This window comes from Equus przewalskii, chromosome 10, assembly GCF_037783145.1.
Source record: "Equus przewalskii isolate Varuska chromosome 10, EquPr2, whole genome shotgun sequence".
NCBI classification, from domain to species: domain Eukaryota; kingdom Metazoa; phylum Chordata; class Mammalia; order Perissodactyla; family Equidae; genus Equus; species Equus przewalskii.
This window is the reverse complement of record NC_091840.1, coordinates 50,484,144-50,510,316: the sequence shown is the minus strand read 5'-3', so window position 1 is coordinate 50,510,316 and position 26,173 is coordinate 50,484,144. Positions and strand designations below refer to the sequence as shown.

At 48.9% G+C, this 26,173-nt stretch overlaps 2 protein-coding genes across 4 annotated transcripts; one reads left to right on the top strand and one right to left on the bottom strand.

Annotated features, from left to right (window-relative positions):
* The first annotated feature begins 66 nt into the window (after positions 1-66).
* Positions 67-13,654, top strand: TP53 (tumor protein p53). 2 transcript variants are annotated; one of them, XM_008530347.2, is made up of 11 exons: positions 67-209; positions 8,741-8,842; positions 8,993-9,014; positions 9,104-9,343; positions 9,774-9,960; positions 10,042-10,154; positions 10,387-10,496; positions 10,838-10,974; positions 11,069-11,142; positions 12,004-12,110; positions 12,725-13,654. In XM_008530347.2, exons 2-11 carry the CDS (start codon positions 8,769-8,771, stop codon positions 12,804-12,806), a joined length of 1,146 nt encoding a protein of 381 aa, XP_008528569.2. In that variant the 5' UTR covers positions 67-209; positions 8,741-8,768; the 3' UTR covers positions 12,807-13,654. The 2 variants fall into 2 exon arrangements, with proteins under 2 accessions (XP_008528569.2, XP_070419429.1); XM_070563328.1 differs by lacking the exon at positions 67-209 and adding an exon at positions 7,593-7,934.
* Positions 13,655-18,726: 5,072 nt separating this feature from the next.
* Positions 18,727-25,292, bottom strand: ATP1B2 (ATPase Na+/K+ transporting subunit beta 2). 2 transcript variants are annotated; one of them, XM_070563349.1, is made up of 7 exons: positions 24,488-25,292; positions 22,549-22,677; positions 22,094-22,198; positions 21,782-21,987; positions 21,486-21,542; positions 20,590-20,688; positions 18,727-20,479 (listed from the first exon to the last, which is right to left on the bottom strand). In XM_070563349.1, the coding sequence occupies exons 1-7, from the start codon at positions 24,597-24,599 to the stop codon at positions 20,315-20,317; spliced, it is 873 nt and encodes a 290-aa protein (XP_070419450.1). In that variant the 5' UTR covers positions 24,600-25,292; the 3' UTR covers positions 18,727-20,314. The 2 variants fall into 2 exon arrangements, with proteins under 2 accessions (XP_070419450.1, XP_070419451.1); XM_070563350.1 differs by lacking the exon at positions 24,488-25,292 and adding an exon at positions 23,837-24,182.
* Positions 25,293-26,173: the final 881 nt, after the last annotated feature.

Below are 26,173 nucleotides of genomic sequence, written 5' to 3'. Positions count from 1 at the left end.
TGTCCAGCTTTGTGCCAGAAGCCTCGCGGGGCTTGCTGGGATTGGGATTTTCCCCTCCCATGTGCTCAGACTCGCGCTAAAAGTTTTGAGCTGCTCAAAAGTCCAGAGGCACCATCCTTGGCGCAGGTAGCCCCTGGGCTCCGGGGTCACCTGGTGTCCGGCCTCGGAGCGTGCTTCCCAGGACGGTGACACTCTCCCCTGAGGTTTGGGTAAGCTCGTGACTGAGCCTGATGAGTCCTATCTGAGTCACGGGCTCTCGGCTGCGAGTATTTTCAGCTCGGGAGAATCGTGGGGGCTGGGGGTGGGGTATTGGGGACTTAGGGATTTTGGGGGGATGGAAATTTGGCTGCACCAACATAGGAATGCAATGTTGGGAGGCCTGGGTGTAGATGATGGGGATGTTAGGACCAGTTGAAATCAAAGCTGAACACCTGGGCGGGGGAGTGAGACTTTGGGGAATCTTGGGCCGGCCTAAGGGGTTCTTCCCCACCCCCCTCCATCCCAGTGCCAGGTGAGGGGAATCCTGAAATAAGACGCACAAAGCATCAGGGTCTGAGACTTTCGGGTCTCGGAAGTTAGGAACTCATGGCTCGAGATTTTAGAGCCCCTGGCAAGCTGGTGGAACCTCGGGCGCCATCCCCAACTGATTATTCGGGGTGATCGGGAAGCCAAAGCTGCTAAGGTCCCTTAACTTCCGGACCTTTGTCCTTCCTGGAGTGAGCTTTCCCACCGGTCCCCGGCTCGACTAGATGGAGAAAATCCAATTAGAGACTGTCAGTCGTAGAAGTGGGAAGTGCTAAACGAGAGGTTTGCCCGCGAAACCAGGGAGGACTATCCGGGTCTGAGAGGCCCGAGAGCCCTGTTATTGTTTGGCTCTACATTTACATTTCTGCGACTTGCAGGAGCATTTCCGGTTTCTTTTTGGGGGCAGCTCACTATTAACCCGATGAGAGGGGAGTAGAGAGACAGAAAATGTCTTTTAGACTGGTTCCTATTACTTGTGGAGGGAGACCGCTAACCCCCTCCTCTACCTTTTGTATTTTTTCTTCCTGGCGTACTTAGTTACCGCTTTGGGAAAGGAAGATGTATTTGTTTTGATGCAAACCTCAATCCCTCCCCCTCTTTGAATGGTGTGCCCCACCCCGGTCGACTGTAGTCTAGGCGGACGCTACCATTGCGTGGGACGGGTTTTTTTATTTAAAGCGCGCAGAGGGCAGCCCCTGGGTATTTCCAAGAAAGGGTACATTTGAGAATTAAATGATCAGAGCGTAAACGATGAGTCGTTTGTTTGTGCGGAGAAACACTTTCTCTTGCTTCCGGCTTTGGGCTAAGCCATTTCACTCTCGGACGCAGACTGAACGTCGTGAAAGCGGAAGGGGCGGGCCTGCGAGAGGGGCTGGCCCGCGGTCTTAAGCGCTGCGCTGCGGCCCCGGCTGGTTCCTTCCTGTGGGAGGCGGCAGGACCCGCGAAAGGCGACGCTGGTCACTTTCTCCTGCATCTTCTTTTAGGGCGCGGTCATTTCATTCAGCAGTCACTTACCACACACCTGCTGCGAACCGAATGCTGTGCGCGGTAGTTATGTGCTTACCTTTTGTCTAAGTTGAAGTAGCATTTACACCCGCTGCAATTAGACGAGTTTTGGCAACTCTCCACCGTGTAACGCCCGTCAAAATACAGAACATTTTCATCGCCCCAGAAAAGTTTCTCATCCTTCTTTCCGGTGTTTTGACCTCCACCTCTCTTTTGCTTTCTGTTGCATGTTGGAGAGCTTGATATAAATGACATCGTGCAGTATGTGCTCTTTTGTGTCAGGCTGCTTTCCTTCAGCATAATGTCTGTGAAATTCATCCATGTTATTGCCTGTATTGGTGGTGTATGAGTATTCTGATGTTTTTTAACTTAGTATATTCCATTAGATGAATAAACCATCGATTGTTTATCCATTCTCCTTTTAATGGCCATTTGAGTTGTTTGCCGTTTGAGGTTATTTTGAGTAAAGCTATTAACGTTCTTGTACAGTTCTTTTTGTGGTCATTTATTTTCATGTTTCTTGGATAAATACGGAGGAGTGGAATTGCTAGATCAAAGAGTAGAGAGTAGATCTATATATTTTTTTGTTTTTCTAACTTTATAAAAAAATTAGAGTTTTTCAAAACGGTTATACCATTTCACACTCATCAGCAAGGTATATACTTCACACATTTGGTTTGTTAGTGTTTCTAATGTTGTATATCATTGTGGTTTTAATTTGTAGTTCTCTATTAACTGTGTTCAACAGTTTTCTTTGTGCTTATTGGCCATTCCTATTGTCATGTTTGAAGTGGTTCTTCAAGTCTTTTCCCCATGTTTTAAATTGGTTTCTTTGCTTTTTTTTATTGTTGAGTTGTAGGAGTTCTTGTATAATCGGGATGCAGATATCTTGTCAAATACATGTGTTTTCTCCTGACTTGTTGCTTGCCTTTTTGCTTAACAATGTCTTAAGAGGAGCAGAAAATGCATCTTTTTTTCTTTTAACTGTTTATTGTGACCTGTTTAGGAAATCTTATTCCAAGGTCATGAAGATACTCTCGTATTTTTTTTTAGAACTTTTATAGTTTTCGGTATTTTACTTAGGTCTGTGAGCTGTAATTAACTAATTAATTAAAAAATAATTTTTTTCGTGATGTGAGATAGAGGTCTAGGTTCTGTTTTGCTGTTGTTTCCCATATGGATATCCAGCTGTTCTAGCTCCACTTGTTGAAATGGCCTTCCTTTCCTCCACTGAATTGCTTTTAATTGGAGTGCTTGGTCAGTTTACTTTTAATGCAATTATTGTACAGTTTGGGTTTAAATCTGCTATCTTAATGCTGTTTTCGATCTGTCTCCTTTGTTGTTTGTTTTCTTCAAACATTTGAGGAAGAAATAATACCCATCTCACACAAACTCTTTCAGAATATAGAGGCAGTGACGTTGCACAAGTTGTTTTTTGAGGCCAGCATAATCCTGATACCAAAATCAGACAAGGATATTAAGAAGAAAAGAAAATTTAGATCAATATTCCTGTTAGCATATATATGCAAAAATCTGGCAAATTTTAGCACATCAAACCTGATAGATATATAAATGATAAATACATCCCGACCATGTGGAATTTATCGCTGGATTGCAGTGTTGACTTAACATTCAAAAATCAGTGTAGGGGCCAGCCCGGTGGTGCAGCGGTTAAGTTTGTGCATTCAGCTTCAGTGGCCTGGGGTTCACCAGTTTGCATCCTGGTTGTGGACCTGTGCACCGCTTGTCAGGCCATGCCATGGCAGGCATCCCACATATAAGGTGGAGGAGGATGGGCATGGATGTTAGCTCAGGACTAATCTGCCTCAAAATAAACAAAAATAAAAAACAAAAATCAGTGTAATTTGCCACCTTAACAGATTAAGGATGAAATTCTATGATCAATTCAAGAGATGCATAAAAAGCAGTTGACAATACGCAACACCTATTCATGATTAAAAAAAAAAACCAAGCTCCTAGCAAACTAGGAAAAGGAAACTTCCTCAGTCTGATAAAGGGCTACCTACCTACCCCAATCAAGTTACCATTAACACTTACATAATAGTGACAGACTGAATTCCTCTAAGATCAGGAACTAGAAAGTATTCGACTCTCACCCCTTCAGCATTATACTGGGTGTCTTAGCCAGGCAAGAAAAAGAAATAAACATAATGATTGGAATGGAAGAAATCAAACTGTTGTATTCACAGATGGTATGATTGTGTACACAAAAAATCCTAATAGAAAATCTATTTTAAAATTATCAGAACTAATAAGTGATTACAGCAAGGTCACAGGTTTCAAAGGCAATATCTGTAAATTGTATTTTTATATAATAGCAACTGTTGAATCTGAAGTCAGAAAATGAATTTTAAAAACAATGCCATTTACAATAGCATCCAAAAACATGGCATACTCAGAGATAAATTTAACAAAAGATGGACAAGAGCTCTATATTGAAAACTACAAAATACTGCTGAGAGAATTTCAGGAAGATTTAAATAATGGAAAGAGATACCATATTTATGGGTTGGAACACTCAGTGGTATTGAGATGTCAGTAATCTCTAAAATGATTTAATTCAATCTTCATCAAAGTCCTTCTGGGCTTGTTTGTAGAAACTGACAGGCTGATTCCAAAATGAAAGAGTAGTATAAAGTTGGAGGTCTTAAACTACCTGACTTTAAGATTACTATAAAGGTACATAGGACAACAGCCAATGAAGAGAGTCCGGGAAAAGACTCATAAGTGTGGTCACATGATTTTCTGCAAAGGCACCAAAGTGTAATCAGTGGGCGAAGGAAAGTCTTTGTCAAGAAATGGCACTGAAACAACTTGAGTGGAAAAATGGATTTTGACTTCTACCTCATACTATACACGAAAATTAATTTAAGATGGAGAATAGTCCTAAACATAAAATATAAAACTTTCAGAAGAAAACACAGGAAAATATCTTTGTCTTGGTAAGGGTGGGTTACAGGGCAGTATCAAAATTTGTCAGATTTTGTAATCAAATGGTATCATTAAGATTTGTACATTTCAACCTATATAAGTTATACCTCAAAAACATTTGTAGGGTTGTGGGGAGTGGCTAGAGGTATAGATGAGACAACTCAGGCAGAATGTTGATTATTCTTGAAGTTGGGTGATGGGTACATTATTCTGTTTACCTTTCTATATGTTTGAAATTTTCTGTAATAAGTTTTTTGTGTGGTTTTTTTTTTCTGGTGAGGAAGATTGGCCCCTGAGCTAATAACTGTTGCCAGTCTTCCTCTTTTTGCTTGAGGAAGATTGGCCCTGAGCTAACATCTGTGCCAATCCTCTATTTTGTATGTGGGATGCCACCACAGCATGGCTTGACGAGCATTGTATAGATCCACTCCCGAGATCTGAACCCTCTGACCTGGGCCACTAAAGCAGAGTGTGTGAACTTAACCACAACTCCACTGGGCCAGCCCCTATAATAAGTTTTACTTATTTTTCTTTTGTAGATTTTTTCATTTTGGAAAAATACAGACAAGTACCAGAATAACATAATACATATTCCCACGGTACATATTCCCCCATAATTTCAACACTTGACATTTTGTCTTATTTGTGTCCGTATTTTAATTACATAAGCAATGTATGGAGGATACCATCTTTCTAAATTTTTCTTTGTTAATAGAGCTAAAACCCCCTTTGGCTATACCCCAAGTCCCATGAGCATACACCCCTCTCCCTGAGACCATCACTATCATAGATTTTGTGACTTTTTAATTTACATAAACTACTTATACTACTGTGTTTTGTTTTTTACTTGCAAATTGTACTTTTCACCCAACGTGATTCTAAGCTATGTCTGGTTACACATTATACAGATAAATCCATTTCCTTAAATTACCATAGTAAATTTCTCTTGTGAGTGAATGTACCACATTTCATTTCACTATTCCCTGCGGATGGATAGTAAGTAATGTTGTTTCTTGTTGCCTGCGGTGAAGAACAACAATGACATGAACATTTTTATGTGACTCCTGCTGCTGCTCCCGTGCAGCCATTTTTCTAGGGGGTCTACCAAGAAGTGGTTTTGCTGAGTAGTAAGGTGTGTATGTGTGTGTGTGTCTGTGTGTTTTCAACTTTACTAGACATTGCCTTCTTTCTCCAGAATCTTTTTATTTCCCCCAATCAAATAGCTTTCAGCCAAAAACATTTTTCACACTAGACTCTGGGGGAAGCTGAGGGGGCATAATTATTTAGAGCTGGGTGCAGCTTTCGACAGCCCTGGTTCAAATCCCCCCTCTGGCGTTGGGAGCTTTCTGAGCCCGGGTAAGTGACTTAATTCCTTTAACCTAAGTTCCCTCATCTGATGATACCTACCTTACTGGCTTTTTGAGAGGATTAATGAGATAAGCCACTGAAAGCAGGGGGCCCCAGAGGGCCTATAATCAGCAGCCATTGTTAGGATAGTGGTCGCATCTGCCCCTCCTTGGTGTCTGAGTTTATCACCTTCCCACCGGGGCTGCCTGTGGAAATGTCCTGCCTCCCCAACCATTTGGAAGGTCTGGTTCAGCCCCTGACAATTTAGTATCATGGCTCCCTGATGCTCATACCCCTGGGAAGTACCTGCTCTTTAGAGAAAAACACACTGAGAATTTAGTTTCTACCAAGGACTGTGAGAAAGGAAGACTTCCTCTGTCCTGGGGCTGTCTCCCTCCCGGTGGGACTGGGGCCCAGCAGCCCAGGACAGTCCCTCCTAGCATGTTTACTGGACAGAGTTCCCTGAAGGAGGTAAACTAGCATTAACAGGGGCAGTACCACAAAAGCCCCACCCGCCCACAATCACAAAGCTCTCACTCTAGAATAATAATATAGAATAGAATGGAACACTCCTATAACCAGAAATATTTGTTGAGCTCTTACTATGTGCTAGGCACTTTTCTCAGCTCTTTTAATTTCCCATAATAAGTAGGGTACTATTTTAGAGCAAGGGACATTGAAGAACAGAGAGGGTAAGTAACCTCCCTAAGTTGCACAGCCTCCCCTGTCTGCCTTCAGAGCACATGCTCTGCTACAGCTGCCCTCTGTTTCCCTGCGCCCCACGGGCTTTGCATTAAAAACCCAAAGATGAGTACAAGTCAGTTCCTGTACCTGAGAAAGCCAGAAGTTAGCCCTTTAAGATAGGACAGGTCAAGCAGCAAATTTAAGTAACGGTACCAAGTCAAACCTAGGGCTTTTGACTTCTGAGCCCCTTCTCTGTTCTCACGAGCTCCCTTCTATAAAAGTCTCAAAGTTCTTTTGATCATCGATCTAGGGAGACCACGATCTTTCCCCCCAAGGCAAAGGTTTGGGATCCCTCCTCTGCCACCCGCTCCTGCCTTCTTCCAAGCACCTGCATAGCCCATCCCCCTCTCAGCCTTGGGAACTGTGATAAGTGGCCATTTGCCAACCTCTCAGCTGGATGATTTTAGTCAGCTAAAATCTGCACCTCCAGCCTTAACTGATTACGAAAGAGAGCTCTGCAGAATAGTCTGTGATGCAGTAAGCATCTTACTCTTAGATGTTTGACTGGTCTTTTTTTTTTTTTTTTTTTTGAGGAAGCTTAGCCCTGAGCTAACTACTGCCAATCCTCCTCTTTTTGCTGAGGAAGACTGGCCCTGAGCTAACATCCGTGCCCATCCTCCTCTACTTTATATGTGGGACGCCTACCACAGCATGGCTTGCCAAGCGGTGCCATGTCCACACCCGGGATCTGAACCAGTGAACCCCGGGCTGCCAAAGCGGAACGTGCGCACTTAACTGCTGCACCACTGGGCTGTCCCCCTGAATGGTCATTTTTAATAAAAGCTCATTCACTCACCTGTGTGTTCTGTGGGCCAGTCACGAGACCACTCTGAGACCCAGCTTCCTCCACTGTCAAGTGGTAGGTGTGGCTATCAGGACAAATCTCTAAATACATAAGAAAGCAGGCCCTACATTAACAAAGGTGAAGGTCAATGTTAAGGGAGCTTAGAAAAGAGCTGCTTGCTGGGGGACGTGCCGAGCCCAACAGAGAGAAGTGTAAGAGCAGGGATGTTTGCAGTGTTCACAGCGGGTATGTTTCCTAGCAAAGCAGAGGACGAATTTGGCATCGAGAAAGATGGCATGATGAAGGCATTTGGAAGCTGGCTTGAGAGAAGGTGAGATGGCAACAGCATAGCTCAGTGTAGGGCCCTGGCCCAGAGTGGAGCCACCCCTCTGTCCTCCTTGCTCCCTTGACCACTCGTAACCGGCTCATGGCCTGGGCACAATTCACTTAGCACAGTTAGTGAGCTGGACCAGGTGCAAGGCAATGCTGGTAAACAAGACAGATAACTTCCCTGCCCTGAGGACGTTTATACTCCACCAGAGGAAACATGAAACGAACAGTAAAGGTATCGGACAGTGTAAGTACCATGAGAATTAAAATAGGGGACAGAGTTTGGCTGGCAGTCTTTGATTGAGTGGTCTGGGAAAACCCCTGAGGAGATGTGACATTCAAGATGAGGTGTCAGTAAGACCGAGCCTACCCTGCAGTGATGGTGGGACCAGTGTTCCCAATAGAGGGAACCACCAGTTGAATGAATTGGGGAGTGTTTGACGGCAGAGAAGGGCAGGAAAGGGAGAGAGAGCTCGGAGATGAGATCCAAGAGGCAGGCAGGGGCCAGGTCATGAGGGATTTGTGAGCCAGGTGTGAGGAGCTCCCCAAGGGAGTGGGTGGGTGAAGGGTGAGAGAGCGAAGACAGTAGTGCTTAGGAAGCTCAGCAGTGAAGGGGGTCAGGTGGGGAATGTGCGGGTCAAGGGAAGGACCTTCCCCCGGAGGGAGGGAGTGGGCTGAGAGTTACTGCATTCGGATAAGCAGGAAGGAGGGCAGGAGCTGGGTTCGCTTTTAGGAAGCCTTGAGGATTCGGTAGTGGAAAGGTTGGAAACCGTCTCTGGTCGTCTTTTTTCCTCAAGGAACTGTGCGCTGAGGCTGGTGAGGGGTTGGGCAGGAGCAGCCTGGCTTGTGGGAAAAGCTTTGAAGAGGGGTGTGCAGGAGCAACCCTGCTCCCCAGGAGGTCAGGGGACCTGTGTGTCCCACCCCAGCTGCAGACCCTCAGGCTGTGTCTCCTACCCCAGGATGGTGTGGGCAGAGGGGGCCCTCCTGCTTCAAGGCTGGGTGACCTGGGGTTGGGTGTGTCTCATGTTGGATCCTCGATTTTTCCCCCCACAGTGGCCCTACCACTGTCCAAGGAGCTGTGATGGAGGAGACGCAGACAGAACTCGGCATCGAGCCCCCTCTGAGTCAGGAGACGTTTTCAGATTTGTGGAAGCTGTGAGTGGAGGCCTCTTGGGAGGGGCGGGTTCACTGCCCAGCCTCTAATAACTGCTACCCTCTTCTGCCTAACCCACCCCAACCCCCAGCCCCTTAGTGGAGGCCTGTGGGAAGCAAAACCAGTACTGACTCTCCACTCTTGTCTTTCAGACTTCCTGAAAACAATGTTCTGGTAAGGACTGGGAGTGGGAAGGGACCGGGGGCTGCAGGGCTGGGGGGCTGGGAACCTGGCCCTCTAACTCTTGTTTTTCCCATCCACAGTCCCCTGACCTGTCCCCAGCAGTGAATAATCTGCTGCTGTCCCCAGATGTTGTGAACTGGCTGGATGAAGGCCCAGATGAAGCCCCCAGAATGCCAGCAGCTCCTGCACCACTAGCCCCTGCACCAGCCACCTCCTGGCCCCTGTCATCCTTTGTCCCTTCCCAAAAGACCTACCCTGGCTGCTATGGTTTCCGTTTAGGGTTCCTGAATTCTGGGACAGCCAAGTCTGTTACTTGCACGGTTAGTGGCCCTGAAGGCCTGGCTTCCATGTTTGATATCTGGCCATATCCCTCTGGGTTTTTCTGTAGAACTTTGGGATTCCTCTTTGACATTTGGCTTCTTGTCAGTCTTTCTACAGACAATGTTTTGTCTGAGATCTCTGACCTCTGTTCCAAAGTTAAATTTTCCTCCTTGACCTTTGGCTTTCATCCTTCCTGTCCTACTCTCAGCATCTCTCATGGGACCATGGAGCTTTTCTTTTTGCTTCACTCTCATTCATGCCTTGGCTTTTGTAAATAAGCTTCTGGGGTGTAAACCCCAACCCTGCCATCTGTAGCTCCCACCCCGCACAGTGCATGGCTTCCAGTTGGTACTTAAACAGTGTTTGTTCCTTTGACCCCCTGGGCACGGTCTCCTGACCTTCCATTTATTCTCACTCCTTTTCCTACAGTACTCCCCTACCCTCAACAAACTGTTTTGCCAGCTGGCAAAGACCTGCCCCGTGCAGCTCCTGGTCAGCTCACCACCCCCACCCGGCACCCGTGTCCGGGCCATGGCCATCTACAAGAAGTCAGAGTTCATGACGGAGGTCGTGAGGCGCTGCCCCCACCATGAACGCTGCTCTGACAGTAGCGATGGTGAGTGGTCGGGGGCTGCTGATGGGATGGGGCTAGTGCCCCGAGTCCTCAAGGCCCTGATTCCTCCCTGATTGCTCTTAGGTCTGGCCCCTCCTCAGCATCTCATCCGGGTGGAAGGGAATCTGCGTGCTGAGTATTTGGATGACAGAAACACTTTTCGACATAGCGTGGTGGTGCCCTACGAGCCACCTGAGGTCTGGTTTGGCAACTGGGGTCTCTAGGAGGGTCTAGAGGGGTTTGTCAGTGGCCATCCAGATGGGAGATGGGGGGCTTTCTCCTGCTTCTTAGTCGACCTCCCCACAACCTTGTGAAGAGTGCAGAGCAGACCAGTTATCCCCATTCCACAGCTGAGGAAACTGAGGCTTCCAGAGACTGTAGTGCTGCCCAGGGCTGCACAGCCTCACTTTGGCCTGTGTTCTCTCCCAGGTTGGCTCTGACTGTACCACCATCCACTACAACTTCATGTGTAACAGCTCCTGCATGGGCGGCATGAACCGGCGGCCCATCCTCACTATCATCACCCTGGAAGACTCCAGGTAGGAACTCAGGTGCCGCCCTTCACACTGGCACACTCTTCCCCAGCCTCTGCCTGTCTGTCCCCTGGGCCCTGCCCCCCAGCACTTTCTCCCATGCTCCCACCCGCTGTCCCTCTCACTGTCATCGCCTTTGTAGAATCTCCTCTGCTGCTTCCTCCCACTTTGCTGTTCTCTGGCTGTGGGACCTGTCTTACTGGCAGCTCCTCAGTATGCCTAGAGCTGGAACTTAGGCTCCACACAGGATGAGGGTGGTTGGGAGTAGATGGGCCTGGCTCACAGGAGAGCAGGGAGCTAGGGCCCACCTTCCTTACTGCCTCCCGCTCCCCTTCTTACCTGGGTAGTGGTAATCTGCTGGGACGGAACAGCTTTGAGGTGCGTGTTTGTGCCTGTCCTGGGAGAGACCGGCGCACAGAGGAAGAAAACTTCCGCAAGAAGGAGGAACCTTGCCCTGAGCCGCCTCCTAGGAGCACTAAGCGAGGTAAGCGGGCAGGACAAGAAGAGTTGGAGGAGGCAGAGAGGGTGCAGTTCTGTCCAAAATTCACTCTTCTCACCTTTCTTTGCCTCTTTCCCAGTATTGTCCAGTAACACCAGCTCCTCTCCCCCACAAAAGAAGAAGCCACTGGATGGAGAATATTTCACCCTTCAGGTACCAAGTCTGGGAGAAACAGATAGACAGTCTCTTACCCCAACTCAGTGGGATGGGATAAGGAAGGAAAGATGTAAACATAGCAAATGCCAGGTTAGGCTCAGCTTTTCTGTCCACCCTCTCTGTTCATGGCCTCGCTCTTGTAGTCAATATTATTGGGTTGAAAGATTTAAATGTCAAGTCTAGGGGCTGGCCCCATGGCCAAGTGGTTAAGTTCGCGTGCTCCGCTGCAGGCGGCCCAGCGTTTCGTTGGTTCGAATCCTGGGTGTGCACATGGCACTGCTCATCAAGCCACGCTGAGGCAGCGTCCCTCACGCCACAACTAGAAGGACCCACAACAGAGAATATATAACTATGTACCGGGGGGCTTTGGGGAGAAAAAGGAAAAAATAAAATCTTTAAATGTCAAGTCTAGCACTCAAAATGCTCTTTTCCTCTTAACTGCTTTGCCTGCGATTGGGGCATTTGCCATCAGGGGGCAGTGGTGCCTCTAGATAGTGGCTCCTTGTTGCGCCTAACTTCAGAATACCAGCTTGTAACATGATGCACATTTTAAAGGATCATCTTTCTTTACTTACTTATTTATTTATTTTGCTGAGGAAGATTCACTCTAAGCTAACATGTGTTGCCAATCTTCCTCTTTGTATGTGAGCTGCTGCCACAGCATGGCCATGGATGAGTGGCGTAGGTCTACACCCAGGAACAGAACACAGCCTACCAAAGTGGAGCATGCCGAACTTAACCGCTAGGCTACTGGGGCTGGCCAGGACCATCTTTCAAAAATAAAATTGTTAAAGAGAACATGAAAATGGTTCTATGACTTTACCTAATACTTCTCTGTCCCCCTCCTCCCTGCCACAGATCCGTGGGCGTGAACGTTTTGAGATGTTCCGAGAGCTGAATGAGGCCTTGGAGCTGAAAGATGCCCAGACTGGAAAGGAGCCAGGGGGAAGCAAGGCTCACTCCAGGTGAGTGACCTAGGTCCCCTCCCCTGCCTTCCTATGTTGGGAAGCCATAGGATTATATTCTAATCCTTCCTTCGAGGTAAAAGGCAACTGATCCCTTCCCATCAGGTCCCAGCCCTGTCCATTCTTTAGTCTTCCTTCAGTTGTATCATACAACTATTTTCCTGGCTTGGGGGGTGGTACACAAACCCCTTTGGGACCTTTGAGAGGTCCCAAAGCCAGGTGAGCATGGATATTTCTTTGCCATTTCCAGCAACCCCAAGCTCAGAGCTAGGGTCTCAAATAGAGGCCTGGTAACTGTGGAAGTGTTGGGCAAAGCCAGAGTTGTGGGTCATATTCCCAGCCCTGCAAAGTACTAGTGAGTCCTGTGTGGCCTTGTTACTCCCCCACTCAGGCTCAGTTTCCTCATCTGTCAAATGGGGTAAGGGAAGATCAAGAGATTAATACACACATATACCCCAGGGTGCTCAGTAAACATCTGCCGTTGGTAGTGACCATTTTTAACTTAAATTCCCCTGCTCCGGCCTTGGGTCCTTCAAAGCCCCTCTAGGAAGAGGGACCCAGAGCCTTTCACTTGACTGATGTCATCTCCCCTCTCCCTTGTCTCTCCCCAACAGCCACCTGAAGTCTAAGAAGGGGCAGTCTACCTCCTCCCATAAAAAGCTGATATTCAAGAGAGAAGGGCCTGACTCAGACTGACATTCTCTGCTTCCTGTCCCCTGTCGACACCCCACCCTCACCCCCCTTCCCTGGCATTTTCGGGTACGCGGGAGCTTGAACCTCTGCTTGCTACAGGTGTGCCTCAGAACCCCCAGGAATTCTTCCGTTTGCCTTGGCCTGGGGTCCCAGGAAAGAAGTTGGCCTGCACTGGCGGTTTTTTGGGGAAGTGGGGGGTGCTGGGACGTTCCAGCTTGTCTTTTTATTGTGAGAACGTTTGAGAGAGGTAGCAAAATGTTTCTGTGTGAAAGGAACATTTTAGAACCAGCCATACACTGGGCTGGAAGCCCAGTTCTCCACCGTACTAGCCAGGGAAGCTGGCTAGTTGTTGGATTTCTCCTAACATCACTGTGCACATTTATAAAGTGCTGATAATCGTACCCACCTCACGGGGTTTGTTGTGAGGGGTAATGAAATAATGTATACCTGATTCTGGAACTACCGTTTATGACACGATGTCTGGGACTTGTTGCTGTCATGGAGGCTGGCTCCCTGTCCCCCCGGTGGATGGGTTGATAGTTTCTATGATTGGGCAGCTAGTTCAGGAGAGGGAATTTCCAAGTCTCTTTTCTGCTGGCCCGGCCAAATCCTGTCTAACCTCTGGGTGAACCTCAGCACCTAAAAGGAAATCTCACCCCATCCCACGCGTGGAGGGTGCCATCCCTGGTGTACCTCCCAAGATCTGTTTTACTTCCTCCACATGCTCAGGGCCGATTCCTTTTGCACTCTGCAAGGCACATCTGCATTTGTCACCCGCACCCCTTCTCTTCCCTTTTTATATCCCATTTTTATATCAGTTTCTTATTTTACAATAAAATTTTTCTACCACCTGTGTGTCTGCAGGATGTGTGCCTGGGGCCTACAAGGCAGGGGTGAATAAGGAGGTGACGTTGGGAGGCAGCCACCTGAGTCTCCAGGGAGTGTGGGCCGGGGGCCCAATGCCCGGGTTCCGGTAGGAGAACAAAAGCTGGAGACTGGGTCAGTCTGCAGGCTGCATGACAACAAGGGAGGGGGTGACTCCATTCATAACTCAGGAACCAACTGTCCCTCCTCCCCTCCTGCCAGGGCTGGCACAAGGTTCTCCTGCCCCTGCGTCTAGGATTGGGCTGCTGCCCCCTTGTCAGCCTCTCACCAAGGATTATGGGATTTAAATGTCTGATTTAGCAAGCCTGAGCCTCCGGGTTGGCCATCTGCTCCAGGGGAAAGGGGCAGGATACCTGGGTTCCCAAGGGGAGAGAGGGTGGGTGTTATTGGATGAGGAGAAAGAGCAGAGGGAGGCCTGCCAGCTAGGGTCCCTGGCAAGTGGGGGCGGCTAAGGTGAGGGCTGGGATGTGGGGCTGGGGCCTTCCCAGCATCCCCTCATCCTGGGCCTCATGCCAGGCAGTTGAATGAATTGAAGCTTTAAACTCTGCCAGGAAAACCTCTCAAAGGGTTTCTTGGGGTAGGGAGGAGAGTGGAGGTTGGGGAGCTCAGCAACCCCCTGCCCGTCCTGTTCCTCAGTGCCACCGGCTCCCAGGGAGGGGGGCTGGGGCCAAGCTCTCCCCATCACCCACTGCTGCCTGAGCCAATGCTTAGAGAGATGGCCAGACAGTGGGGACATGACTTGTCCTGCCTCCTCCTTGGGGGTGGAGGGAAGGGTTCTAAGGGCCAGAGAGGCTTCTGGGGCCAGTGTCCTCTCAGCCTACCAGTCAAGCTTGAAGTGCCCATAGGAGTCCCTTGGCTTGCCCTGAGGATCCGAGATGGCTTGTGAAGACACCAGCCTCCCTGACCTCAAAACCACTTTTTTTCTCTTTCTTGCTGAGGAATGCCAAGCACTCTCCCCAGGAGACCTGGAACCACCTCTTTCAGAGACCTTTAACTTCACCTTCTCTCCCCACCCACCAGGCCACTGGCAAACCGGAGCTCTTGAAATTCATTCCTTCTCAGTTCTGTAGATGGGGTCACCTTGAAGCTCCCTTTCTGACCAGTGTCCAGCAGCCCTCTACTCTCACATTTCCCTAGACTGTGTCCCTAGCTCTGTTTTCCTTTCTGCTATACTTCAGAAAGCAGATCCATTCTGGCTCTGCTGATCCCTTCTCTGTGAGCTGATAGATCACTGGACTGAGAATTATGAGGCCTGGGTTTTCAAGCCAGCTCAGTTATGAGCTGTGTAATTTTAATGAGTCCCTAACCTCTCTGGTCCCACCTGCTTACTTCCTTCCCTCTAGTGTGTTCATTCACTTGTCCATCCAGTCAGCAGGTATACCCTGGTGCCTTACTCTGTACTCAGCACTGTTCTATGCCCTGGGGTCCCATGGCAGACTTGGCTCCTGCCCTCAGGCTCAAAGAACTCAAGCCTTGCCCCACTGAGGTTTGGAATAATTCTAAAAACGTATCTTCCTGATTTCAGGAACATAAGGTCCCCAGATCTAAGACCCAGCAAAAGTTGTAATCTGAGGGAAATGGATAGCCATAAGTGCTTTCATTATTTTAAAGAAATATTATTGGGGCCGACCCTGTGGCCAAGTGGTTAAGTTCGTATACTCTGCTTTGGCGGCTTGGCGGCCCAGGGTTTCGCTGGTTCAGATCCTGGGCGTGGATATGGCACCACTCATCAGGTCATGCTGAGGCAGCATCCCACAAGCCACAACTAGAAGGACCCACAACTAAAATATACAACTATGTACTGAGGGGATTTGGAGAGAAAAAGCAGAAAAGAAAAGAAATATTAAAAAGAAAACAAAGCAATCTAGCATGCATACTAAAAATTAAAGATATAAATTCTTGAAAGAGAAAGCAAACTTAGTTGAAAGGATAAATCCAAAAGCAGGAGCTTAAAAAAAAAAAAAGGTACATTTAAAAAAGAGAAAAGAAAAACTCAAGCACTTGATTGAGGAAAAAAAGAGCAAGAACCAAATGGTCCAATGTTACTTAAACTATTCTGGGCCATTGGAAAAGAGTGAAATTTCCAATTTGTGTAAGATTATTGTAATTTTGTTAATCTTAAAAACCTGGTAAAAATACTAAAAAAACCTAGAAGCCAAGTTAATTTACATAGATGCAAAATCTCAAAATAGTATCCAAATACATTGATGAATCAAAAATGTGAACAGTAAAACCAAGTAGGGTTTATTCCAGATGGCTTCATAGCAGAGTCTCTATCAACATAATTCATTACATTAACAAATTAAGGAAGGAAAATATGATCATATCAACAGATGCTGAAAGGAATTTGATTAAATTTCAGCAGACATTCCTTAAGAACAAAAATCTTAATTAAAACAGTAATGGAATACCAGTAAGTATCCTAATGGTTAAACACTAAGATAATTTCAATTAAAATAAAAAACTATACAGGGATGCTCACTAACTGGTTTTAGGACATTAAAGAGGATCAAAAAAAAGAAAGGGCCGGCCCAGTGACGGAGTAGTTAAGGTTAAGTTCATGCACTCTGCTTCAGCAGTCTAGGGTTCGTGGGTTCAGATCCCAGGCACAGACCTACACACCACTCAGCGAGCCATGCTGTGGCGGTGTCTCACATATAAAATAGAGGAAGACTGGCACAGATGTTAGCTCAGCAACAATCTTCCTCAAGGAAAAAGAAAGATTGGCAACAGATGTTAGCTCAGGGCCAATCTTCCTTACCAAAAAAAAAAAGAAGAAGAAGAAGAAGAAAACAAAGCACTGGCAAAAATAAAAATAAAAAAATTTCTTTACCTTTTAGATCCTGTAATTATGTACCTAAAAACTCAAGAGACATAATAGAGATCTGATGGAATTAAGATAATTTAGTAAGGTAGAGGAATAGTAAATATTTTTATCTTCTAGCAAAAGCACTGAGAAAAAAAGAATGAAAAAATATTCCATTCAAAATAATAACAAAAACAATAAGATATTTAGGAATAAGTTTAATAAAAGTGGCACACAAAAAAATAAAAGGATGGGGGCTGGCCCAGTGGCCCAGCAGTTAAGTCCGCACGTTCCGCTTCTTGGCGGCCCAGGGTTTGCCGGTTCAGATCCCGGATGCGGACATGGCACCCCTTGGCAAGCCATGCTGTGGTAGGCGTCCCAAGTATAAAGTAGAGGAAGATGGGCATGGATGTTAGCTCAGGGCCAGTCTTCCTCAGCAAAAAGAGGAGGATTGGCAGCAGTTAGCTCAGGGCTAATCTTCCTCAAAAAAATAAATAAATAAAAGGATGCTACAGAACTTATATGAAGAAACCTACCAAACCTTATTTAAGGACAGAAACCAAGCTCCAAACAAAAGGAAAGATAACATGTTCTCAGATGGGGAAACTTAATAGCCTAAAAAAGGGTCAATTCTCCTGAAATAGAGGATAAATTTATATAAATTTATAAGTGAGAATAACTACCCAAGAATAGTCAATGTTTGTTTAAAAAAATGAACAGTGAGGGAACCTGCCTGCCCTGCTAGATATCAGAAAACATACTATAAAACTACTGGGGTCGGACTGAAACAGCTTGGTGTATGGAATGGTAAACAAGCCAGGCCAGCAAGTACTGAACCCAGAAGCAGAGCTCAGCATGAAGGAAAATGTATTATAAGGCCGAAGTTGGCATTTCAATTCAATGGGAATAAATCACGGATCTTTTAAAAATAAAATGAAGCTGACACAACTGGAAAAATAAAATAAAACTGGACTCCTAATTTACACCACACGCAAAAAGAAACAAAAACAAACCAGATGAAGTGTAATGAAATTAAAATCCTGGCCCCCCCCAAAAAAATCTAGAAAATATAAGCATACTCTAGGGACTGGAAACCTAGAAACTACGAAAGAACAACTAAGTATGGCTGACTATCTGAAAACCCAACATTTTTTAACAGCAAAAGAAACCACAAACTCCAGAGGCAAGAAATCAATTGAGGGGAATTCTGCAGTGCAGAAAACAGTTTCTATCCACAACTATCAAGGAGCTCTAACAAATTCATAAGGGAAGAATGACCCAAAAGAAAAAACATTATGCAGCCATTTAAAAAGTGAATTAGAGCTCTACCAGGTGAAGTAGTGATACAAGAAATTGAATGAAAAAAGGGAGATGCACAAGTGTATAGTATGATCCAATTTTGGTGTAAGAATGACCAAAACCCAGTGATTCATGTGTGTGTACTACACATTCATGATAAAATTGTCTATATACGTAAGCATATGTAATAAAGCTATTTTTCAAGGCAAATACTAAGACCAACTCATTGCAAACAAAAACAAATAAACCTCGAGAAGAAAATAAAAATTAGCTATAAACCCATCCCCTCCCCCATATACCACAATAAACATTGTATAGACTCATCTGTCCTTTTTTTCTATGGTTCTGTGTGTATTTTGTTTTACACAAAATCAGGATCATAAGGTTCATATTGTTTTGAGATCTATGTTTCTTTATCAGCTTTTCTCATCTATCTGTTCTCTCTCCCCAAACTGCCCCATCCTTCAAGCGTCTATGAAAGCTCCCTTTGGAAGCCCCCAACAGAAAGTGGTTGACCACTCTGATTAGTCCTCACCAGCTTTCACCCCTTCATTGAAGCACGTTTAGGTCTACCTGGTATGAGAGTTTCTCATGTGCTCCTCACCTCTCCCGTTAAAGTGGGGAGCTTCTTGGGGGCAGGAACTGTGCCTCTTTCATAAGTATCCTCATGGTGCCTAGAATGCACATTATAGGCACTTTATAAGTATCACTGTAGAAAGGAATATAGGCTTCCTGCCTCTCTTGTGAGTGATCTCAAGACAGTACGGGTGAAGGAACAGTCTAGGGGGTAGATGCTTGGGTGCTGGACAGAAGAGGTCAAAGCTAGGGAGCGGCCCCCAAGGCCTGGGTAACCCCTGGTTCACCCAAATCCACCTCCACCCGCTTCCCAGGGCTCTTCCAAATGCTCAGAAAGGAATAACCTGCACGCAGGGCTCCATTTATGATATATATTTATATATATAATTGCTCTCATTTTATTGTACTTTATCCTCTTTTTACAGTAGATCTGACACAGGCATTAAATAACTGCAGAGAGAGACCACCGGGGTGAGGGGAGTGCAGGGACACAGGGGACCTGAAGGGAAGAGACTCAGATCCAGCAGAGAAAAAAGGGAAGGGTCCATCTGTGGGGGGTGGGGTGTGGAGGCTGCAGCATCAAAAAAGAGATGGGAGAGATGAAAGAGTGAGGAAGAGAAGGGACACCGGAGCAGAAAGAGTTAAAATGCCTCTATAACTCAAGAACCCAGGAGGTCACTCATGTAACATTCTATGGGCACTATGGGGTTGTTTAAAAAGGCAAAGGGATCTGAAGGAGCCAAGAAACTCAGAGGCTAGATTGAGGGGTATTTGCAACTTTCAGGCTGACATGCGGAGGAAAGAGGAGTTAGTGATTAGTTGATAACTTGCTAAGAAAAGCCAGAGAGAGGATGGTGGGGACAGATGTGGGCGCAGGGGAAGGAGGTGGAATAGTCCCATAGCCAGCTGAGGTTTCTAAGGTGGCCACTGGGGACCGAGCCAAAATGGCTTCCCCTCCCCCAGGGCTCCTGGGAAGTGGAATTTGAAGGATATTCTGGGAAAGCCAACAAAGGGAAGGGAGCCATCGGCAAAAACAAAGTGGATACTCAGTCTAGGTCAACCCCACTCCCCTGAGGAGTGCTTATTTGGGTGACAGGAGGGACCAGGAAGAAAATTTTGAAGAACTGACACAGACTTCTCTTCCAGACCCTCATTCGCAGCTCACACAATCACCACAGAGTGAGAAGCTGAATGTGCCAAGAAATAGGGAAAAGGCCACAGAGCCACCTTGTCCTCAATTACGAACGAGTGAATAGGGATGGAAAGGAGGTGGGGACAGACCTGCCAGGGGAGCCAGGTAAGTCAAAAGCCACCAAGACAGCAACTGTAGACGAGGCTGCACTTGGGATCAGAAGAGTGGATGCCACATTCGTGTCTGGAAGCTAAGGGGTGAAATGAGATGTGTGTAGGTGGGTGGGTGTGAAGGTGAGTGAGTGTGAGGGTGGGTGAGTGTGAAGGTGGGTGAGTGTGAAGGTGAGTGAGTGTGAGGGTGGATGAGTATGAAGGTGGGTGAGTGTGAAGGTGAGTGGATGAGAAGGTGGATGGGTGCGTGTGAGGGTGAGCGAGTGTGAAGGTGGGTGGGTAGGCTTTTTCCATAGCTCTCAGGGGATAGGAGGGCAGGAGAGGTGGGTAGCTGTGGAAACATCCCACTCACAGCCAAGCTGGAACCAGAACAGCTCTTAACTCCTTTGTGACCATCTTGGGACTCCATCTCCCTGTCTCTACTGAGCTAGGGTCGGGAGAAGATGGTGGAAAATACATGTAGGCAGAGAATCACAATGGACACCAGGCTGGGTTTAGAAGTAAAGGAAAGGATGTGAGGCTCAGACCAGTCATAGCTCTGTTATAAAAAATACCTTTGGGGTGGGTGAGGGAGGGATCAGGCAGGTTCAGGGACATTCCAGAAGCATCCATAGGAAAGAGGTGGGGGCAGGAGAAAGGGATCTCAGGTTTTGTTGATGCGAAGTTTGAAGGCCACTCGGCCGGCAAACTTGTCTCGCTCATCATCTGTGGCGATGTTGGCCGCGTTGATGCGGCATTCCACGTTCACCTCCACGTTAGGGGTCACATTCAGGAACTTCACGGCCACCAGGGGCTGCGTGTAGTTCACCTGGGCCAGAGGAGGAGAGCAAGGGTCCAGGCCCATGGCAACTCGGCCTCCTCCCCAAGGACCCCACTCCCCTCGAGGAGCCATCACCCCCGGCCTCCCACAGGACTTACATGGAACTTTTTGCCGTAGTAGGGGAAGTACATGAGGTCGATGTTGCCATTGGCAGGGAACATGACAAAGCTGCCGAGATTCTCAGCATCTTCATCTCGCTGTGGAGGTGCAGGAGGGTAGGGAGGAGGGCATGTTAGGGATGGCAGGAACCCAAAAGCTCACCAGACTTCCTTTGTTCTTCTTTCGCCCCAAATTATTCTGTCTCAAATCTGTTTCCCTTGAGCTGTGAGTCTGTGTGTGTGTTTGCCTATGTGCAGGAGGGGTGTCCTGCCTCTTTCATCAGACTGGGAAGTCCTGAAGGGTGCTAATGGTCCCGAAGCCTCCTGCTCCACTCCCACCCCAAGTTCTTACCCCATCCTCAGGAATCGGTTTCTGGAGCAGAGCCAAGAGAGAACAGATAAATGAGTAAGAGCTCAGTAGGAAGGAAGGAGGGGGATGATTGAAGAGGGGCAGGAAGTTTCTAGAGGGGACAGAGGTGGAGGGAGCAGGGTTCCAAGGACAACTTAGTGGTGGCAGACGGTGCTAACAATCAACAGCTACCAGAGACCTAAGAAGAACTGAGAGGTAAGTGAGATATGGGAGGGAGAGCAAAAGACATGGTTATCAGGGAATAGAGGAGAAGGTAGGGTTAGAGAGAGAAGCCAGGAGGGCAGGGCTGGGGTGGAGTCAGGGAAGGGGGTGTCTATCCACCTAAGAGCAGGCTTCTGCATCCTAGAGAGAAGCAAGAGGAGTGGGAGCCCCTTGGAGCCAGAGCCACGTTAGAGTCCACTCTTACCCCCTGGTCCCTATAGTGACGGGGCCTCTGGGAGCAAAGAAGATTGGGAGAGATGAGTGAATAACACGGAAACCATGATGGACAAACAGGTGGGCAAGGAGAAAGGTCCAACAAACTCACCTTCCCCACACAGGTGACATTCATGCTCTGGTTTGCTCCTGCATAGAAGTTGATGACCTGGAGTGAAAAGAGAGAGTGATGAGAGTTAAAAAAAGAAGTGGTCAAAGACACAAGTATCCAGCCTTCCACCCATAGATCTCAACTTCCAATGGCCCCATCTCTCTTGTTCTTTCAGCTACTCAAACATCCAAAAATCTCTCTAATGCCCATTAGCCCCAGTAAAAGGAAGCAACTGTCAGCAGATGGTGGCCTGAGCTCCCTCCTCCCTGCTCCCTGGGGACCAAGGACATGGATACCCGGTTCATCTTGATGAAGACACAGGGCTGCCCAGTGCTGTAACCATAGTGGGTGGGATCCCCAATGCCGGAGCAGTCACCCAGCTGGGTCCGGTTGAATTGGCAGGCACGTTTCGGATAGTTGAGGACTCCGTTATCTGGTTGTTCGTAATAGCGCCCAGGGCGGCAGACATCATTCTTTTGGGCTTGGATGGAGTCGTTGTAAGCTAAGGAGGTGGGGGAGAGAGAGTCACGGGCCTGATGTTCTGCTTCCAAGGGTTCCAATCCCCTGCTCAAGGTCCTGCACAGCCACATCGACAGCCCCACACTCACGCTCCAAGAACTTGTTGAGCTTCTGAACATGCTGGTCCCAGCTTTCAGTGTCACTGACGTTGACAATGACATCCAGGTTCTCAGTCTTGGGGCGAATCATCAAGCCTATAACCAACAAGGGCGGGAGTCAGGGTTATGTATAAGATGGGGGATCACAAACAGAAGGAAGAAGACAGGGAACACCACAGTGAGGGATGGTGTGAAGATCTAAGATCCTCTTTACGGCAGGAAAGCTCCTGTGAACATGTGCCACCTCCCCAGATCACGTAGCTCTCAGCTGCGCGAGATGAGAAGGAAAGCAGACTTCAAGAAGAACTTCCCAGCACATGGTGCCTGGATGATCAGAGAAGCACACCTCTGAAAAAAGCTCTGAGTTCTCAGCCTGTAGGTTCCTTTTGGAGGCTTGCGGGCACAAGAGCAGTCAGAGTGGCTGGGAGAGGAGCCTCGTCACTCACCTGGTGTGGCCAGTCGGTCCTGGTACTTGGGGGTATGGTCAGAGACAGTCTGCAGCATTACCCACATGGTGAGAGTGAACATGGCCGTGAGGAAGCCATAGAAGACGAGGTAGAAGAGGAGGATAAAGGCTAGGGAGGAGGAAACAGGGTCAGCAGGCTCCCAGTCTCCCACGATGATGTCACCTATCCCCACACACCCCTCTCCCACTCAGAGGTTCTGCACCGGGACAGGTCACAGAGCCTCGGGGACATCTTAGAGCCTTCTCCTGGGAGCAAAAAGAGACAGGCAGTTGTGTCTGGCTTCCAGCCATCACTCCCAGCCCCCTCCCGGTCCTAGGGCACAGTGAAGCCCGACCTCGTGGAGGCCTCAAGAGACCTAAACTCCTGTTGCTGGGACAACCCTAAGTATAGGCCGCAGTCATTTTGCCTCAGATTACATTTCCAACTTCTCAACCATTCATGGCCCTGAAAAGGCACAACATCTGTTACCGCTGTACTGGAACTCACGCTTAAAGCTGTCCAGCACCACGACTTTTTAACCTGGCACTGGCCACCATTCACAACCAAACTCTCTTCCCATTCCTCAGAGCTTGGATCCTCATGCTCAAATAGCAAAACCTTCTCTCTCCTGGCGACCCCACAGAAGCCAAACCTTGAATGCAGCTCCTGCCTACCTACAAAATCTCTCAGAGACAGCTGTCCAGAACCTTCAACAGTCACCCCACCCCCAACTTACACACAGCACCCAGGGCATGAGGTGAGGAATAAAGGACTCTCCCACAGCCTTCCGGGAAGACAGCAGGTCCTTGGTGGATGTGACACACCACTTCATCACTCCTCAGCCTGCTCTGAGTGTGTGCTGTTCCACCACCCAGGACCCCTAGTCCTTCCATCTCACAGGGCACTTCCCCCATGAAGCCTCTTCAGATTCCCCCGAGCAATCACAGACCCCTCCAATCCCAGGGGCTGGACTTGGAGTTCCCTGAGGGCAAGGACTGCCCTGGACACACCTCAAGGTCCCCAGATGGGTTAGTTGATGGGGACAGTGTTCATTCAGTGTGGATAAGTTGTAAATTGTGTCACACAGTCCCTTGTGCTTCGACTTCCCAGCCTGACAATCCCTTTTGGAAGAATTCCACCCCTCACCTGCACCCATGCCCAGCACCAGACCCTCGACCAGACACAACTCCTTCTACACCCCATGAATCCTGCCACAGCGTGGGTGGGGAAGATCCCAAGCCACCCCAACCCCACAGACACACTGGGCCAAATGATGTACACATCTCACCGCTAGTGATCACTCTTCCCTCTGCCTGCGACATCTGAGCCGAACATCTAGCCTCGGAAAAAACTCACAGTGTCACCCCTCCCCAACAGTGCCCCCCGCCCCCAAAGCAGCCACAGAAGGCTCCAAACGTTGGGCAGCGGGATACAGACAACTTCCGCTGTGAAGAAGAACCCCCCCTCTCCAACACACACCCCAACCTCTCCAAGACCCGCCCCCTCATGAATGTTCCCAGGGTCGGGGGAGGGCGGGGGGGGGGGGCGAGCTAAAAATAGATGGGCTCGACTAGCTAGTGAGGGCTGGAAGAAGGGAAGGGGCGCTCTTCTGGAGAAGGGGGGCAACCGTGTGCAGCGGACCTGTCCCGACAGGGAGCGCGAGCGCCGCGGCGCGGACACGCGCGCAGAGCCCGCGACCCCCCGCGCGAGGGGGCTCCGCAGGGGGCGGGAAAATGGCAGTGACCTACTTTCTCCGCCTCCGCAGCGGCCAGCCAGGGAGATTAGACCGGCGATTCGGCCCCCTCCCAGCCCAGAGCCCGGCAGGGGGGCCGGACGCCGGGGACCGGGAAGAGAGCTGAGGCTGAGCTGGTGGGACCTCGTCTCCCCGGGGCATCGCCCAGCGGACCCCCCAGCCCCTCGCGCGGCCGGCCCCGCGTACCCCAGCTGGTCCCAGTGCGGCCCATGAACTGGTGCGTCCTCGGGTTCCACACGAACTCCTTCCACTCCTCAACCACCTGCCCACAGCTCTTCTTCTCTTTCTGGATGACCATCTTGACGACGGGGGGCGAGTCCCGCGCAGGGCTGGGGGCTGCGGCGAAGCTGGGGTGCGGCGCGCTGAAGCCCCCCCCCCCCCACGCACTGGAATGCGAAGGGAGCAAAGGCAGCAGGGGCGAAGGAGAACCCCCCCTTAGATATGCAGCTGCTGCAAATTCCGGGGAGCACAGCCACGCGCTGCGCGGTGCTGGCAGCGCGGCGTAGGGTGCACTGATCCTAGGCCCCCCCGACTGCGAGGAAAAGGGAGGCTGTCAGAGCAGGAGAGGAAAAAAGAGGAAGGGGTGCGAATGCAGCTTCACCCCCGCCCAAACCTCCTAAAAGCAAAAAAAAAAAAAAAAAAAAGAAAGGATGCAAAAATAGACGGCTGCAAAACCCAAGCGAAACGCAGAAAAATTAGGGTGCAATGAAGCAGGGAGGGGTGGGGGAGGGGGTCGCCCCGAAATCCGAGATGCAAAGAGGCTGTGGAGAGGGGTCGGGTGACCGTTTAAGGCCCTTCCGCCAAGCCAGAGACCGCCCCACCAGTGGTGGCTCAGCCGCGGGGGTGGGGCGGGGACGCGCAGTTGGGGGACAGCCAGGGACGGGGGTCCCCGAGGCGGAGGCTCCGCTTCTCAGCAGTGCGGGTTCGGCGGTCGCGGCGCGCAGTCTTTATACTCAGCGGCTCTGGGGGTACCCGCCCCCTTCCCACCCCCAGAAACCCCGCCTCCTCGCCGCTGGCCCGGGCGACCTCATACATATGCAAATATGGAGACGGGGATTGGCCCCGCCCCCCACCGCCTCTTCTGAACTAGGAGGTCTCTCCCCTACCGCGACCCCAGGTGCTGGACTGGATCAGGATGCGTGGAGGGAATAGAGGGCGTGTCAGGGCTGAAGAAGGGGAAAGATAAGCCCAGAAAGACACTGAGACGGAGAGGGAAGCAGATAAATGCTGAGATGGGGGCTCCAGGCAGTGAGTTAAAAAGAGACTAAGATCCAGGAGACAGACAGGGCAGAATGTGAGAGGAATAGAAAAAGAGCTTGGGACCAAGAAAAACAGATCAAAGAGACCAGCCAGGGTGGAAGCTAGAACAGGCCACATAGAGATGGATAAAGGCCACCACAGTCGGGAAATTCCACTTGTGGGAGCTGCTACCAGTCCCCCCAGCACCTTCTTTAGTCCCACAGCCCCTTCTCCCATCACCTGGTTTTCTCCAAGCCTAGGGACTTCCTGGTCTTCCCACCACATCCCTCAGTGAAGCCATCCCACACCACATTCCCAACCCCCAGCATTGCACTGAGACCTCAGCCCTGGAGCCAGGTCAGCTTGGGTGCTCTGTGCCCTCCCACCCCCATGTCTGAACTCCCTTCCTCATCTGCCCATTTGGGTCGACAACCATTTATTGAGCACCTACCAGAGACTTTGTGCAGCTCTAGCCCTGGAGAGGTAAAGTCGCAGTTCTCAAGAGACCCACAGTCTAGGAGGGGGTACCAGAGCCTCTAAAGATCTCATATGAAGAATCATCTATCTCATTTCATCTGCCTCCAAATCTCGTCACTTTTCCTCGGAGAGGTTTTTCTTCTCCTTTCAACTCTC